The sequence below is a fragment of the Chrysemys picta genome, chromosome 3 (genome assembly GCF_011386835.1).
Source record: "Chrysemys picta bellii isolate R12L10 chromosome 3, ASM1138683v2, whole genome shotgun sequence".
Taxonomy (NCBI): domain Eukaryota; kingdom Metazoa; phylum Chordata; order Testudines; family Emydidae; genus Chrysemys; species Chrysemys picta.
The window spans coordinates 44344123-44363074 of NC_088793.1; the positions used below are offsets into that span (position 1 = coordinate 44344123).

General features: G+C 37.5%; 1 protein-coding gene across 5 annotated transcripts in view; it reads right to left on the bottom strand.

Moving 5' to 3' along the window:
• Positions 1 to 18952, bottom strand: part of CSMD1 (CUB and Sushi multiple domains 1) — a 1932406-nt gene that overhangs the window by 326242 nt on the left and 1587212 nt on the right. For all 5 annotated transcript variants that reach the window (XM_008163737.4, XM_005289701.5, XM_065587776.1 and 2 more), the window contains 2 exons: positions 17785 to 17972; positions 12242 to 12436 (listed from right to left, as the gene is read on the bottom strand). In XM_008163737.4, coding sequence (XP_008161959.2) covers positions 12242 to 12436; positions 17785 to 17972 — 383 coding nt within the window. The remainder of the gene's footprint in view (positions 1 to 12241; positions 12437 to 17784; positions 17973 to 18952) is intronic.

Below are 18952 nucleotides of genomic sequence, written 5' to 3' on the forward strand. Positions count from 1 at the left end.
AACTCAGGAATAAAAAAAAAAGTGAAGACTGTGAAGACATGCCCTAAGAAGTTAGGAATGGGGAAATTCAACTAACCAACCCCTATGGCTAATTTCCCAGCGAATCTAAGAAAGGTGTCATTTTGAAAAGTTTAAAACAGAATGGAAGGGAAGTCAGAGAAGGCAGTTACAAGTGATGAGGGTATGAAATACCCTATGAATCGATAATAGTATGAGCTGTAGTGAGGTAAAGAATCCATCTATCCTAAAATAGGTATGGTGTAAAGAGGATAATAATATGCTCTCTGAACAGACTCCAGTCTGTTACAATTGTATCCAATCATTGAGTCCCATATACTTCTAAGCCCCTGGGGTCTGGGTAGTGACTAATCACCATTCCTAGCTGTGGATCTTTCAAGCACACTCCTACATGCAGACCCACTGTCTGATCCCTTCCTTGGGTGGAGGGATTCCACAGTCCAGCCACTTATATCCTGGAATCAGTATCACATGCCCCCAGATGCTTACAGTATACGAGAGACAATGTGGTAGTAAAGCCAGGAACACAGGCTTAATAAAAGATTTCTTAACCTCAAAAACTTTACTCCAAAAAAAAAGCACAACAGAGTTACACATCAGAGTGGGTGGGGACAGGAGAACAGTCCTGAATGAACCCCAAGGTCAGATCTCACCCCGCCTGAGAGTCCTGGTCAGCATCCTTAGTTGAGGCAGAGTCTCTCCTGCCTTCTCATATCTCAATTCAGTCTGCTTACATGGGGCTATGAAATGGCCCCCTGTTTAAAAAGTCTCTAACAGTCTCTGTGCTATCTCTGCCATTCAAAGCTCCAGCTCCCTGCTCCAGTTGCGTAGTGTGTAGAGAGTCCATTGCTTCAAAGGATTGGCTTCATCAATGAGACATTCCAAATCAATGGCCATTGATGGCTATCCCATTTTAGCCCTCTTTGAGATGTCCCTTACCCTAGCATGAGTGGTATGTCCAGAATAGAGTAACCTTGTGCGGATTTGACTGGTTTTCAACACGACCTGGATATCTTAACACAAGATGGAGGTTACATTGCAAAGTGAAAGTTTCAGGGATAGTTACAATCAAAATGGTGTTCATCAAACAAAATGGAGTACACAATTTGACACGGACATACCTCCAATCTTTCACATTATCTGCACACAGATAAAGTTCAAAGAAACAATGGATTAAAATGTTCCAGAGAACATTTAGAAGGGGAAGAGGAGAGGAATGAAGATAAAATCCTGAAGTGGAGCCACCAAAAGAGATACTATCAGCAAGGTAGTGTGTAGAAGAACAACCGGGAGAGGACAGCATTTTTCAGTAGTGGAATTTACATGTTTTAAACTTAGTGTTTTAAATAAATGACTTTTTAAAAAATATTCTTCTTGGCAATTTGAGTTGCCACATTTATCTCAGTTTTCAGTTGACTATAACAGGACTAGAACAGATATGTGGCTATCTAGAGCAGTCTTCAAGTGGCCTATGGTATTGGCCAAACTTACTTCACATAAAGTTAAAAGTATCATTGATAGTATAGTATCATATACTAGCTACAGAATGTATACAATCACATCATAAAACAAAGACACATAATAAACATTACTTTTGTGTGCTTTATATTTATTTTACTTTTAAACAACCTCAGGTTAAGTGGAACATTTTTTTTTCCAATCCCCTCCCATATGGAGAAAAAACAACAACAACAATATTGTTCCACTTAACCTGAGGTTGTTTAAAATTAAAATAAATATAGAACATACAAAATATACCAGTTAGGTAGGGATGTGTGTGTGTGTGTGTGTGTGTGTGTGTGTGTGTGTATACACACACACACACACCCCCTAACTGGTATATTTTGTGTGCTTTATATTTATTTATATATATATAAACAATTTAATGAATTGTTTAACTGGAATCTTCTAAATATGAATGCATATATAAGGTGCAACTTACTTTCTTTTCCTCTTGTTATGTGGACCAGAAAACTTATATATGTATATATAAATATTGTTACCTGTTTTGGTTTCTATATCTCTGTATCTACTCTCTCCCTCTCTCACACTCAAGTTTTCAGGTCCAAGTAATAAGAAGAAAAGAAAGTGACTTGCATATTATATATTCATACATATAAACACATCTTTATATGATTCCAGTTAAACATGGCCATATAAAATTATGGCCAGTCATATCAAATTTAGAGCAGGGCTGAAAGTGAAACTCATTTTCTTTCCTGCTTGTTAATCCAGATTTTTTTTCAATCTGAGGATAGGCCCTGATGGCTCAAGAAAAGTGACATCTATTTCCAGCCTCTGCTATTAAACTTAAGACTTTCTTGCAGCTAAGATCTTGTCCAATAAATAACATAATTTGTTCTTTTTACATTTAAAATGAAACTGCTGCAATTCACTTAACTTGGACCGGAAAACTATGAAGCTAAGACGTCAGGAGAAAAAAAAATCAGACTGAGATGGATCAAAATCTGAATTTAACAAGTTATCAGATAAATTGTTCCATTGAATTCATTATTGCTTCATGACAAATTTTATTACATGAGCTTTTAAAGTTTCCTAACAAAAGTCTAATATGAAATAAAAATTAACATTGGGATTCTATCTATTACAGATCCGCCGCCAAGGGGAAAAAAAAAAGAAAAAAGGCCAGACTGTCACTCCTTGAAAAGTGCCACCCCCAAGGGGCCGGAATGTCAGCCCTTGAAAAGGGCCGCCTCAAGCACATGCTTGGAACGCTGGTGCCTAGAGCCAGCCCTGGACCTCATCATGAAAGATAAAGAGGAATTTATCTCTGAACTAAAAATTAGCGGTTTCTTATGAGCATATGATCATGACTTGTTTACATTTGGTCTTTACAAACAGAGTGAGGTCCAAACCAGCATATATGTACTTTAAAGGGGCTAATTTCAGAAAGTTAAAAAACAAGTATGAGCCAAATAGCCTGGGAGAAAGAATTTAAACAGAAAAATGTGAATGATCATTGGGAACTGTTTAAGACTTGTATACTAGATCTCCAAAAGCTACAATTCCAAAGTCAAGAAGAGTTTCACTGGTTAAAAAAAGTAATTTGGGTGGAGAGGAATGTAGTAAAAGCAGCTAATAACAAATAAAAATAATATATAAGAAAGGGGAAAACACTGGAAGTTGATAGAGATGATGATAAATCAGAAGCTAGAATATGTAGAAAATTGATCAGGGAAGCAAAAGGACACAAGGAGAAATCTATGGTCAGCAGAGTTAAAGACAATAAACATAATAGTTTTAAGTATATTAAGAACAAAAGTAATTCTAAAGGTCCATTGGTAGATGGATGTAATGGAATTGTTAATAATAATGCAGAAAAGCGAGCAGCAGTCAATACATAATTCTGTTCTGTATTTGGGGAAAGCCGATGGTGTATGCATACAATATGAGAATGACTAAATACTTTCCATTCCAACAGTAATTAAAAATTATATTAAACTAAAGTTAAACATTTTTAAATCAGCAAGTCCAGATAACTTGGATCCCCGATTTTTTAAAAAGCTGGATGAGGAGCTATCTAGACTGTTAATACTGACACTCAATAAGCCTTGCAGCATTGGGGAAGTTCCAGAAGAATGGGAGAAAACTAATGTTGTGCCAATATTTTAAAAGGGAAAATGGGATGAGCTGTGTAACTTTAAGCCTGTAAGCTTGCTATCAATCTAAGGCAACATAATGGAATAGCTGATATGGGACTTGATTAATAAAAAATTAAAGGAGGATAATATCATTAATGATAACCAACGTAGTTGTAAAAGCAGTAGTATTGATAAAATAAAGTTAGACTCTGCATGGCATTTGACTTAGTACCACACAACATCTTTCTTAATAAACCAGAATGATACCAAATTAACATGGCACACATTAAAGGGATCGAAAATGGCCACCTGATAGGTCTCAAAATGTAATTATGAATGGAGAATCATCATTGAAGGGCTGTGTTTCTAGTGGGGTCCTGGAAGTATAATTTCTTAGTCTAATGCTATTTAACATTTTTTATCGATGGACTGGGGGAAAAAAAACAAATCATTACTTATAAAGTTTGCAGATGACACTAAAATTATGGAGGACATAAATAATGAAAAGGACAGGTCCCTAATTGATAGCTCATAAGATGTACATACCTAAACAATATGCAACTGAATTCACCTAAATGTAAGGTCATACATCTAGGAACAAACAATGTACTCCATACATACAGGATGGGGGACATTTATCATGGGAACTGTGATTCTGAAAAAGACTTGGGGTCGCGATGAATATCAGCTGAACATAAGCTCCCACTGCAATGCTGTGGCTCAAACAGCTAACGTAATATTTAGATTGATAAACAGACGAATGTCTAGTAGGAGGAAGGAGATATATTTGGCACTGGTGTGATAGGTACTAGAATACGGTGTCCAGTTCTGGTGTACATAGTTGAAGAAGGATATTGATAAACTGGAAAGGGTTTAGAGAAAAGCTACAAGAATTAATAAAGGATTGGAAGGCATGCCTTACAGTGAGAGACTTCAGGACCTTAAGCTGTTTAATTTATCAAAATGAAGGTTAAGGGATGACTTGATCACAGTCTATAAGTACTTACCTGGGAAACAAAAATTGAAATTGAACAAAGAAAAGTATCAAGAACCAAAGCTAGAAGTTGAAGCTAGACAAATTAAGACTAGAAATAAGGTCCAAATTGTTAATAATAAGGGTAATTAGCCATTGGAATAACTTACCTAGGTCTGTGGTAATTCTCCATTTTTGGAAATTTTAAAATCAAGATCTGATTTTTTTTTTATTTCAGAAAATAAATGTTCTAGTCAAGAAAAGCTATTGGACTTGAAACAGGAACTAATACTGTTAAATCATATGGTCAATGTTATGCAGTAAGTCAGACTAGATAATCACAATGCTCCCTACTGGCTTGAAAATCTATGAAACTTTAAAAACTTGTCCTTTAGTCAATGTAGCCCAGAGCCTCAAAAGTATTTGAGTGTCTAACTTCCAATGAAATCAATTGGAGTTATATGCCTAAGTACCATTGAGGATCTGGGCCTCTGGGCATAAACTTCCCATCCATAAAATGGGGCTAATTGCCTTTCCCTACTTCACAAGGTATCATGAGGATAACTGCATTAAAGATTGTGAGGCACTCACATACTAGTTTGATTGGTAGCTTCTCTAGCAAATCTTAGACACTAACCTGGATGTTTAGGAAAGATCTTTCCTTACATTTTCACATTTTAAGACCTCCCAAACTTATACACAAGACCCCAGGAAGTCCACATTTTAATCCCTCTTAAAGACACAGTTCTGCCATGCTGCTTACAATTAATCTAATTAGCTCATATTAAAATTTCTTGTTCCATTTCCCCTGTGAGGTCCTTAGAAAAGAATTATTTCCTTGAAAGTGTAGAAAGCATGCAGCACATCATGAGCACAGCAATAAAGAAACATTAAAATAAATTAATAGTTATGAATTGAATGAGTGTAGAAACAGTGTAAGTGAGAGTAGAATCAGGCCCGCAGACATCAAAGGGTAAAAATCTTAACATTGGCACATGGGATATTCAGTGTGTAACTTCCCATTAAAGTCAATAAAAGTCAGAAACATAGGAATTGTCATGCTGGATCAGACCATGGTCCATTTAGTCCAGTATCTTGTCTCTGCCAGCAACCAGCACCAGAAGCTTGAGAGGAATATGCAAGAAACACCACAGTAGGTAGATGTAGGAATGTCTCATTCTAATCATTTGTACTTAGAGATTGGTTTAAACCATGAAGCACAAGGTTTTATTTGCCCTAAATATTCTTTTGTAGAATTAACTATTATAATGATAGATATTTTCATCATTCATATAAAAGCCTTTTTATATCTTGTTAAGTACTTGGCTTCAATGACATCCTGTGAGAAGGAGTTCCACTGTCTAATTTTGCGCTGTTGGGTGGGAAAAGTATTTCCTTTTATCAGTTTTGAATTTGCTACATATAAATTTCATTTAATGTTCTCCCAGTGGTGTTCCAAGATAGGAAGTACAGACGCTCCCAGTCTACTTTCTCTATAACATACATACAGCTGAGTGAAAACTGGAATTTACATACCACAAGAAGTTTCAATATTTTAACATTTGATTTTGTCCCAACTGGGACAAAGATGAAATATCAAATTTTTTCACAGGATGAAATGTTAAAAAAAAGAAAGTGTTTGAAAATGGAAAAATATTTAGTTTTGGCATTTTCAATCAATACATTTCTATATTTCTGAATGTGATTTTTTTTGTTTCAGTTTAATGTTTCAGTTTGTTGAACTGCCCCAATGCTTTGTTTTTGAGTCAGTTCAACATTAAACTGCATTTTCCTATTGTGGTGCATTGTCTCATGGGAATTGTAGGTCCCAGATATCATGCCCCCATTCTCCTTTATGGGCCAGGCTCAATGGCCAGAATATATTTCATAGAATCATAGAATATCAGGGTTGGAAGGGACCTCAGGAGGTCATCTAGTCCAACTCCCTGCTCAAAGCAGGACCAATTCCCAACTAAATCATCCCAGCCAGGGCTTTGTCAAGCCTAACCAAAAAACCTCTAAGGAAGGAGATTCCACCACCTCCCTAGGTAACCCATTCCAGTGCTTCACCACCCTCCTAATGAAAACGTTTTTCCTAATATCCAACCTAAACCTCCCGCACTGCAACTTGAGACCATTACTCCTTGTTGTGTCATCTAGTACCACTGAGAACAGTCTAGATCCATCCTCTTTGGAACCCCCTTTCAGGTAGTTGAAAGCAGCTATCAAATCCTGCCCCCATTCTTCTCTTCTGCAGACTAAACAATCCCAGTTCCCCCAGCCTCTACTCGTAAGCAGGGCCGGCTCTAGGCACCAGCGTTCCAAGCGTGTGCTTGGGGCGGCACTTCTCAAGGGGTGGCATTCCAGCCCTCTGGGGGCAGCTCTTTTCAAAGGGCGGCACTCCGTTTTTTGCTGTTGTTTTTTGCTTTGGCGGCGGCACTCTGGCTTTTTTTTTTTTTTTTTTTGCTTGGGGCGGCAAAAAACCTGGATCCGGCCCTGCTCATAAGTCATGTGCTCCAGCCCCCTAATCATTTTTGTTTCCCTCCACTGGACTCTTTCCATTTTTTCCACATCCTTCTTGTAGTGTGGAGTCCAAAACTGGACACAGTACTCCAGATGAGGCCTCACCAATGTCAAATAGAGGGGAATGATCACATCCCTCGATCTGCTGGCAACACCCCTACTTATACAGCCCAAAATGCCATTAGCCTTCTTGGCAACAACGGCACACAATCTCCCATGATGAACCTGAAGCCATGTGATTACTACATGGCCAGAGGAGAGGCTGCTTTTGCATCATGATAGATATAGTCAAGCCAAGTATACCAAACCAAAGAGGGAATGAAGGCCTAAAGTACAACTCTCGTTAGACAATGTGCCACCATAGGGAAATGTATTTTAATGTTAAAGTGACTCAACACGAAATATTTTGGGTCAGTTCAACAAACCAAAATATTTTGATTCAGAGACCTCTCTTTGAAAAGATTTTGTTTTGGTTTTCTTGATGGAAAAAAAAATGGAAAAAAGATTCTATTTTGAAGAAACTGCATTTTCCATTGAAAATCATTCAGGTGGAAAATTCACGAGCTCTAAGTAGTTAACGGTCTGCACAACACTTTGAAAATGCTTGGTCTATCACCAAACAAGCTTTTGATGAAATACAGACTAAAGTCCTGTATTTTTTCAGGGAATATGTACAGCATAGACTGCAGCCTTTTCTACTGCCCTTCCAATATACCACAACCTGATTGAAAAAGGATTAGCAGGTGGAAGTTTTTAAGTCTCTGCGGCTATTCTCAGTTTTTTTGTTTAAGTGCAAAAAAGGGTGATACTTAATGTCCCCTTGAGGGTAAATTTGTAGCACCATTAGGATTTAGAGTGAAACCACACACTCATTTCAACTGAACAGCCAACAGTAAGGATATCAAGAAGAAAAAAATTGGGTTATTTCATAATTATGTTAGGCTGAAGATGAACTAGGGACCTTAAGATGAAATATTTAGTGTTACCCCAAGCTATTCAGTCTTCCATAAATATACTCTGTGAATTTCCTAGAAAAGTTCTAAAGCGATATTAAGTTTTGTATATCAGTGAACTTGGTATTAGAATAATAGAATCATAGGACTGAAAGGGACCTCAAGAGGTCTTCTAGTCTAGTCCCCTGCACTCAAGGCAGGAATAAATGTTATCTAGACCATCCGTGACAGGTGTTTGTCTAACCTGCTCTTAAAAATCTCCTATGATGGAGATTCCACAACCTCCCCAGGCAATTTATTCTATGGCTTAACTATCTCTCAGGAAGTTTTTCCTAATATTCTTCTTAAACTTCCCTGGCTGCAATTTAAGCCCACTGCTTCTTGTCCTATCCGTGAGTAACTGATCATTCCTTCCTAAGTGGAGTACTTTGCATTTCTCCTTATTGAATTTCATCGTATTTACTTCAGACCATTTCTCCTGTTTGTCCAGATCATTTTGAATTTTAATCCAATGCTCTAAAGCACTTGCAAGCCTTCCCAGCTTGGTATCATCCACAAACTTTATAAGTGTACACTCTATGCCATTATCTAAATCATTGATGAGGATATTGAACAGAACCAGAATCAGACATGATATCTGTATTTTATAACATTACATTAAAAATGGTGTCTAAGTCCATCACAGTGGCAGCAGTGCAGGTAAAAAGCACTTAGCAAAATCCACCTTTGTATATGAGAAACATCAGAATTAAAATAAACATTGAAAATTAAGGCAACTTGATGTTAGTAGGGTAATAACTGGATATAAAGCATTTCAGTTCTTGGTTACTGCTTCAGCACCAGTTCAGATTACAGCATTGCAGAGAAAGGTAAAAAAGAGGCACAAACTATGGATGAGTATGGTACAAACCCTTATATGTAAAAGAGCAGAATGAATAAATGCTTTGGGAAATCTGTAAATGTACAGGATAGAGATCACCAACTAATTTCACAGAAACAACAAGAGCCAATAGCTGGAAACAACATGTATTATTATTATTACTTACTACTACCAATAATAAATAATAATTTGTATCAGTCATGATTTAGGATTCCATTGTGCTAAACACTCTAGAAACACATAACAAGGTGTTTGACTTAGTACTACGTGACATTTTGATTATAAAAGCTAGGATAATATAACATTAACATGGCACACAGTAAATGGATTAAAAATTGGCTAATGGGTAGGTCTCAAAATATAATTGTATAAGGGGGATCATCATCAAGCAGGTGTGTTTCCAGTGGAGTATTGCAGGGCTAGGTTTGTTGGCCCTATGCCATTTAACATTTGTATTCATGACCTAGAAGAAAATGTAAAATCTTCACTGAAAAATTTTGCAGATGACACAAAAACAGGAGGAGTGGTAAATAATGAAGATTTAGTTTGATCTGGATTGCTTGGTAAACTACTGCAAGAAAACAAACAGCTACATGTAAATCTATACATACTTACAGGCTCGGGGACTGCAAACAAGGAAATAGTAACTCTCAAAAAGATTTCATAGAATCATAGAATATCAGAGTTGGAAGGGACCTCAAGAGGTCATCTAGTCCAACCCCCTGCTCAAAGCAGGACCAATTCCCAGCTAAATCATCCCAGCCAGGGCTTTGTCAAGCCGGGCCTTAAAAACCTCCAAGGAAGGAGACTCCACCACCTCCCTAGGTAACGCATTCCAGTGTTTCACCACCCTCCTAGTGAAATAGATTTTCCTGATATCCAACCTGGACCTCCCCCACTGCAACTTGAGACCATTGCTCCTTGTTCTGTCATCTGCCACCACTGAGAACAGCCGAGCTCCATCCTCTTTGGAACCCCCCTTCAGGTAGTTGAAGGCTGCTATCAAATACCCCCTCATTCTTCTCTTCTGGAGACTAAACAATCCCAGTTCCCTCAGCCTCTCCTCATAAGTCATGTGTTCCAGACCCCTAATCATTTTTGTTGCCCTCCGCTGGACTCTTTCCAATTTTTCCACATCCTTCTTGTAGTGTGGGGCCCAAAACTGGACACAGTATTCCAGATGAGGCCTCACCAATGTCGAATAAAGGGGAACGATCACGTTCCTCGATCTGCTGGCAATGCCCCTACTTATACAGCCCAAAATGCCGTTAGCCTTCTTGGCAACAAGAGCACACTGTTGACTCATATCCAGCTTCTCGTCCACTGTGACCCCTAAGTCCTTTTCTGCAGAAATGCTATCTAGCCATTCGGTCCCTAGTCTGTAGCAGTGCATGGGATTCTTCCGTCCTAAGTGCAGGACTCTGCACTTGTCCTTGTTGAACCTCATCAGGTTTTTTTTGGCCCAATCCTGTAATTTGTCTAGGTCCCTCTGTATCTGATCCCTACCCTCTAGTGTATCTACCACGCCTCCTAGTTTAGTGTCATCTGCAAACTTGCTGAGAGTGCAGTCCACACCATCCTCCAGATCATTAATAAAGATATTAAACAAAACCGGCCCCAGGACCGACCCTTGGGGCACTCCACTTGAAACCGGCTGCCAACTAGACATGGAGCCATTGATTACTACCCGTTGAGCCCGACGATCTAGCCAGCTTTCTATCCACCTTACAGTCCATTCATCCAGCCCATACTTCTTTAACTTGGTGGCAAGAATTTGGGGATCATGGTGGATAATCAACTGAACATGAGCTTCCAGTGTGATAGCGTAGCCAAAAGAGCTAGTGCAATCCTGGGATGCATAAAAAGGGGGATTTAGAGGAGGTGAAGAGGTTCTTTTATCTCTATATATGGCACTGGTGAGGCCATTGCTAGAGTACTGTGTCCCGGTCTGGTGCCCACAGTTCAAGAAGGATGTTGATAAATTGGAGAGGGATTCAAAGAAGAGCCTTGAGAATGATGAAAGGATTTTTAAAAGATACATGCCTAATAGTGAAAAACTTAAAGAGCTCAATCTATTTATCTTAATAATGAGAAGGTTAAGGGGTGACTAGATCTATAGGTATCTACACAGGAAACAAATATATAATAATGGGCTCTTCAGTATAGCAGAGAAAGGTGTAACATGATGCAATGGCTGGAAGTTGAAACTAGACAAATTCAGACTGGAAATAAGTATACTTTTTTTAATGTTGAGAGTAATTAACCACTGAAACAATTTACAAAGGGTTGTGATGGATTCTACATAATGGACAATTTTTAAATTAAGATTGGATATTTTTCTTAAAGCTATGCTATAGGAATTATTTTGAGGAAGCTCTATGGATTGTGTTATATAGGAGATCATACTAGATCAGGGATCGACAACCTTTGGCCTGCAGCCCGCCAGGGTAAGCCCCTTGGCAGGCCGGGCCGGTTTCTTTACCTGCCGTGTCTGCAGGTTCGGCCGATCGCGGTTCCCACTGGCCGTGGTTCGCCGCTCCAGGCCAATGGGGGCTGCAAGAAGCGGCGCAGGCTGAGGGATGGGCTGGCCATCGCTTCTCGCAGCCCCCATTGTCCTGGAGCAGTGAACTGCAGCCAGTGGGAGCTGCGATCGGCTGAACCTGCGGATGTGGCAGGTAAAGAAACTGGCCTGGCCCGGCAGGGTGCTTACCCTGGCGGGCCGTGTGCTAAAGGTTGCAGATCCCTGTCCCTTCTGGCCTTGGAATCCATGATCAAAAAGATGGTCCCTGTCCCAGGGGGCTTCCAAACTAAGAATAACGCAACAGACAATAGATGGATACAGCAAACAGTACAAGGGGAACACAATCCATGTCATTAGAGCTTGACAGCTGTTGCTGTTAATTTGAAAATAATAAATGTTCTCTGTCTAGTACAACATCCAGTGGACATCTATACAGATTACAAAATCATCTATTCCATAGTACACATAGGGAAAGTTGTAGGATCTCATATACTAATGTGTAGTAATTACTGGCAAAGGGTGAATGTTTTGTAGTGGCTTCTGTACCTAAAATCTGATTAAGTAGTTTTAAACAATACATGAATTATTAAACTAACAGAAAACAATTAGTATTATAATTATTTTAAATAAAAAAAAATCATAATCTAAGGGGTTTTTATATTGGGTATGCATTTGGAAGCAGAGCAATATGACCTCTAGGATTTAGAACCAGTCTCTGAATCCATTAACTTTACAATACAAAAGGGGAACAGTATCCAATATAATACATACCATTACAAGATGGCAATACTCTGTTCCATGCTGGTTTTCCATCAACACCAATCACACATGTTATAGTTGAAGGATCAATAATCTTATATCCAGAATCACACTGATAAGTAATAGTCGACCCAAGTTTGAAGTCTGTTCCAATTCTAGTCCCATTCATTATGTTTCCAGGGTCAAAACAAGCTTCCCGTGGTTTTTCTGTTAAAATGGATTATAAATAAAACAACAGTAATCTCAATACAATATATGTACTAAAATGTGCATTTAACAATCAGCAGTTGGGGGGGGAGGGATAGCTCAGTGGTTTGCGCATTGGCCTGCTAAACCTATGGTTGTGAGTTCAATCCTTGAGGGGGCCACTTAGGGATCTGGGGCAAAATCAGTACTTGGTCCTGCTAGTGAAGGAAGGGGGCTGGACTCAATGACCTTTCAAGGTCCCTTCCAGTTCTAGGAGATGGGATATCATAATTAATTAAATTATATTATTAACAGTTTTAAAATTAGATTCATGTTTCCATCTTGTTATTAGAATACATTTTCTTACTGTTAAATATTGCTAGGAGGTCATTGATGCTTGCCTAAGCTTATCTGTCTGGACAAGAAAATTACACCTACATCATTTAGTAAGATATTAAGAAAATCTGCAAGCCACAGCCTTATAGATGAGCGTCAGGCACCACCAAAGTAATTGACTTAATGTACCTTCTCTACACACTCACACATATCATACATCATTTGAAAGCTTAATATGTCTTCTTTATGATGAGGTATGATGGGGAAGAGTTAAGTGGTGCTATTGCCATAGAAATGGGGATAAACAATGACACCAGCAACAAGTTAAAATGACCACTGAAATATTTGTAATTGTTTCTCTTAGTTTAATGACTATGTATTTTTTCAAGACATAAAAATGGATTTCTTGGTAAGCTCAAAGCATATGTTGAACACGTTGAATTTGTCACTAGCCATCGTTTGCATTACAGCAATGGTATCTTTGATATACACTGTTGTTTCTTTATCATATGCTCTTAGCTCATGGATTCTTTTAGCTTAAGCTTCCAGATAATGCCCTAATTCAGCTTTGTCTGTTCATCTCATTGTTCCTTCAGCATGGAAGAGGGACATAGACACAGGCCCTATTATGTGACTAAGAACAGTTGCAATTGAAACCATCTTCTGCACATCTTGCTAAGGACAGGGTTTGTGGAAAACAAAATCTGGACTGATAGCTGCTGTGATTGTCCCTCCCTTGGCAGATTTAAATTTGGTCTTCTTGATAACGTCAGCAAATGTTTTGATGCCAGATTTCCTGACTGGGCTGAAGATGCTACATGTCCCATCAGAATCAAGTGCACCTCTTACAAATCTCTCCATTTGTTCTTCTCTAGCATCTTCTATTTTCAGCAGAGAGTCTTGTACATAGGTTGATAAGCATATCTGGATGTGTTTCAGGGGCAAATGGGTTTGTCATATTGTTGATGACATGACCAGCAAGAGCTGTAATGTGCTCTTCAGACCACTTCAGTGCAGAGGCAAGATCTTGTTTGTGGACTTTGTCTTCATTACTTGTTGTTAGATCACTTCTTTCTCTGAGAACTTTGTATATTCATAATATGAAGCTGTGTATTGTCATCTCTAGCACTAATATTGACCTATGCATAAGTATCACTGAATTAAAAAGTTAGTTTATAGAATATTTCAAAGGCTAGTACTGCATGCATAGGCAATTATAAATAAAAAACCTTTTGCCAGGCAGACTAGATGCTACATTACCTATACAAAAGCTTACAAATTGAGAAGCATTACATTAGGAATTCACATACATTTATATCTGCCCACTATGCAGTAAAAACTATGGGCACATTACTTACTGCTATTGGTGCGCAATCTTCAGTGAGAGACTGATCTGGTCAATAAATTCCAATCGAAAATATAGAAAACTATTATCATCACTTGCGAGATACTTTGACAATTAAGACTATGCAATGTGAAAAAATTTCATGTTAGTATCTTGCAAAATGCTAATATTCACCATTTTTGTCACATGCTAAACATTTATGGGGAAAAAAACCTTTCCCTTGCAAAACCAATAAGAAATCTTTTAATATATTGTTGTTTGGTAGCTTTGACCAATGAACACCACATTATGGTGTTGAAATTAACTTAAACAGTAAAAAACAATCAGAATCATGTTGCAGTGTTTCTGGAACTGTGCAGTAAATTACACTTTATCATTTTGGATTCTACTGTTTCGCCTCTCATAGATCTTATATCACCACCTCAGAGCTCTACATCATAAATCATCTAAAATTGCATAAAATAAGCTTTCAAATGATACATTATGTTGGTCTGTATAGAGTTGGTGTATTAAATTCCAAAAATATTCCAAAACTTTGGTGGACATAGCCCATTCCCAACAGTTGTCAGCTGTTGTCAACAGTTGTCAACTGTTGGAAATGGGCCACATCCACCCTAATTGAATTGGCCTCATTAGCACTGATCCCCCACCCTTGGTAAGGTGACTCCTATCTTTTCACGTGCTGTATATTTATACCTGCTTACTGTATTTTTCACTCCATGCATCTGATGAAGTGGATTATAGCCCATGAAAGCTTATGCCCAAATAAATGTGTTAGTCTCTAAGGTGCCACAAGGACTCCTCGTTATTTTTACTGATACAGACTAAGACAGCTACCCCTCTGAAACCTGTATTGTTGTAAGATAGTTGGCTAACTTCACAAGGGGGAGTTAGATGTTACAATGCTTAACTTTAACGTACCCCTCCACCTACCGGAATTCAGAAGCTAGAGTTTGGCTCCCAAGTTCCTCATGCATTGTATAGGGAGATTTAGGTGCTTAAGAAAGAGATTCAAAGAAACCAGCACACTGAGTAGGGAGCCACCTAAGTTATCCAGTAGGAAATACCAGTGATAGGAGTGTAGCCTAAGCCGTGTTGTGCCTACTTCCACTTGCGATTCACAGCCATGAATCCTATTCTGGAGTTAAGCATTTAAGCCAGGTCAGCCCTTCTTCACAAAGAAAAGGGTGATGAAGATGTGGTGGTGCTACCCCCTTCCCCCCTTATGGAAGGGAATTTAGGCGCCCGCAGGTTAGGTGGCAGCTGAGTGCGGGCTTTATGAATGCTATTGGAGTTAAATCTTGAATTTAAAGTAGTAGTTAGGCACCTAAATCACCCATGTGAATCTAGCCTAGTACAAATACTACAAAAAAATCCTGGGTCCATTGAAGTCAATGGGAGTTTTGTCATTTACTTCAATAGGGCCAGGATTTCACCCACTATATTTAAGACATTAAGAACTAATGAAAACTAGCAAAATAATAAATAAATAAACAAACAAACAAGCAAGCAGGACCCTGAATTTCATACGAGTCCACAGCCACGATATCCCCCAGGTATTGGACAGATTATCAGCTACTATGCTGGAACAAATTGTTAACCAATCTAACACGCTGATGTGTCAAGTTTAAATAATTCTTTAAGGATTAATAGGCAATATTCGTTCTGATGTTTAATTCATTGATTGATTCATAATTTGCATTATTAAGATATGACCTTATTTCAAGAATGTGGTTGAGATGATTTTTAACTAGCATAATTTTATGGTTAGAATGCACTTTGCAGTTAATTAAATGGAAGCACTGTATTAGATATACTTTGCAGTATTACAGTGGATACAAATGTTATACTTTTTCTGTTATAATAAGGTATGACACCTTTTTGGCAGGCAGTGTAATTACATTAATGGAGGTGCAAATATTATATAACACGGTTCTCTTTCACTGTATTTTCTTTGTGTTGTTTTTCTGATTATTATAATACTCTGCAAAATCTGCCTGTTTATGAAGTAATGTCTACCCTGCGCTGAATAACTTCAGGATGGATGGCAGAGATGTTTATAGAAAATATACACCAAGGCCTTTGGTTTTGGAATGTATTATTACAGTATATGGTTATTACCAAGTTAACAGGACATGCCTTCCAGTGATTAATTATTATTATACATGCATTTTCAGGTAGTTTAGATTTAAAATTTACCTTTCTGCTGTTTGATATACAAAGAAAAATGGGCTATTTTTATTCAATATTTCAAGAACATTTTGTTATTTTATATGTATACTTTTATAATATAAAACCTATTATAAATGATATAATTATATAACTTATTTGTGTATTTCACTCTCTCACTCTCTCTCTCTCTCTCACACACACACACACACACACACACACACACACACACACGTAGAGAAGGAAGAGAGAAAGTTGGGCATTCTTATATCATTTCCTTTGTGCAACTTTTCCCTTTCCCTCCTTACTATTCCGCAATACTATTCCTTACTATTTCCTACATAAAATAAATTTATTTATTTTTATTCGTATTGTGTTTCAAATTCATTTGAGAAAAGATAGGCCAGGATTCCCTGTACAAACAATGTAAACACAAATATATCATAGTTCTTCTGGGGATAGGAGTCTTGCTAGCCTGAAGGAAAAAGGGTGAAGAAAGAAGATAGTTGAGAAGTGAGAAGAAGGATTTAAGTGGGTTGACAATTCATGTTCTTTGGGTTTTGGTTGTTTCTCATTTTCTTTTCTTTCACATAGAGTATGGAGTTTTTCTTCAATTGACTGGAATGAGAAGCTGAGGCCGTATCTTTGAGGCTGAAAGCTTGAAAATTCTGAGCACAGATGCCAATCTAAGCAGACAAATAGCAGCTCATTTGAGAAGAAAATGTTGCATATCCACAGGATGGTTATTGAAAAATAACTAAAAAGTGATTATATAAATCCTTGTACTCTGGCTAATAATGGCTGCCAGCCAAATTACAAGGATTCACAAACTCTGTGGTTATTCTGAAATAGCCATACAATGTGTATGTAAATCTTGCTGCAAATCACCCACAACCAAAGTGCAGAAAAAAAATGCATTGGTATGTATCAGTAAATGTACAACATTCCTATATTCTAACTGGGTGAGACAATTCCATTTCAGTAGAACACTTTCTAAATAACAATGGCTATTTTTTTTTTTTTGCACCATTTATCCTTCCTTTTAGAAGATGAGAGTGTGCAGGGATGTCAAAAATAAAAGGAGAAAAAAAATGCCTTTTTATGTACCTCATCATTTGCAAAGGGATTTTTTAAAAGATAAATTGGAACAATAAATTAAGAAGTTGAGATTGTGATTTCATATTTGGTTATAAACTTGTATCTTTGAATGTATCAAATATTATTTAAAATAGCATTTTCTACATTGTTTTTACATTGAACATTTCCAGAGGGCTGATATACCACCAACATAAGACTGTCATCAATTAATCACACAACAACCAGTATGTTAAAAGATAAAAGAGTAACAAAAACATTATTTATTATGTATATTTTAACTTTTAAATTTATTTATATGCATTCACACAACTACAAACATATGAAAAATAAGTATATTATGTGTGTAAATATAGTTTTAATTAATCCTAATTTGAGACACTTTCCTTCTGTGTGTTGACACATATTATGTTAACAACAGTACCTTTATATTCAATGGCGAATCCTGACATGCCAACAGAAGCATCACTGCGAAATGCTAGAAATAGACTATTAGCACTGCTCTCTATTCTTTCAGGTGCCTGGGAGCCTTGAAAACTGCCAATTAGAGGACTGTTAGAATCTTCCCCTTCATAAATATGTAGAAAATCATAACTGGGCTCCATATTGAAACTGAAATAAAGGAAAAGAGAATTACATGGTCTTTATTTTTTGAGAAATTATTTACTACTTTAATGCTGTGGCTGCCTTTTCTTTTTTTAAAACATGTTTTCATCTGCAGAAATAAAGAAATCCTTAAAGTATATCCCACAATCCAAATACAACATGCCTTGTAAGCGGTAATTGATCAATGTCTAATTTAAACCAAACTGCCCTAATGTGAAGAGCTCCCAACACTGTAACTTATTTTTGTTGGTACACAGTTAGATTCAACTGTAGCATTTAGTTCAGAACATTAACGGTAAAATTTTAGAATTTAATTTAGGGAGAGTTTCTTAGTGAATATTACACTAGACTGAAACCTGGTAGACTTAGGTACTATGCCAGTTCTACCTCTGGTCTGCTGGGTGACTTTGGGCAAGTCACTTCTCCTCTGTACCTTGGTTTCGCCATCTATAAAATGGGCAAAATGATATTGATTCTTTTGTAAAGTTCTTTGTGATCTATGAACTCTATGTAAGAGCTAGGTATTTTTACTATAGAATTATAATCAATGCATTATTAATATGTGTATTGTAGGGTCTACAATGTATTACAGGAAGGGAAACAACACTTATTTATATTGTTGTACAAGTCAATCAGATTCAATGAAGGCAGTACAGCAGAAGGGGATCCTTAAGAGAGACTTAAACATGGCCTAGGCAGTGGCCTTGAGATCAGTTCAGGGAGGCTGTGTGGATGGAGGCACAAAGACAATAATGTGATAACCTTATAATGATATGGACTGAAGCTGAAAAATTGCTGCAGTGGAGAAGGTCCAAGGGCTACATGAAGCTCAACAATGAAAGTCAAGTAGGCAGGGGGGTTGTGGGTTTTGCTTTCTTTTCTTCCTAATCACCTTCTGGATACAAAGCCATAAATAAATATTTTGTTGCCTCTGTTATAAGTGTTGCAGTTAAATTTTCTTCTTTTTTCCCCTTCTCCGATTATGA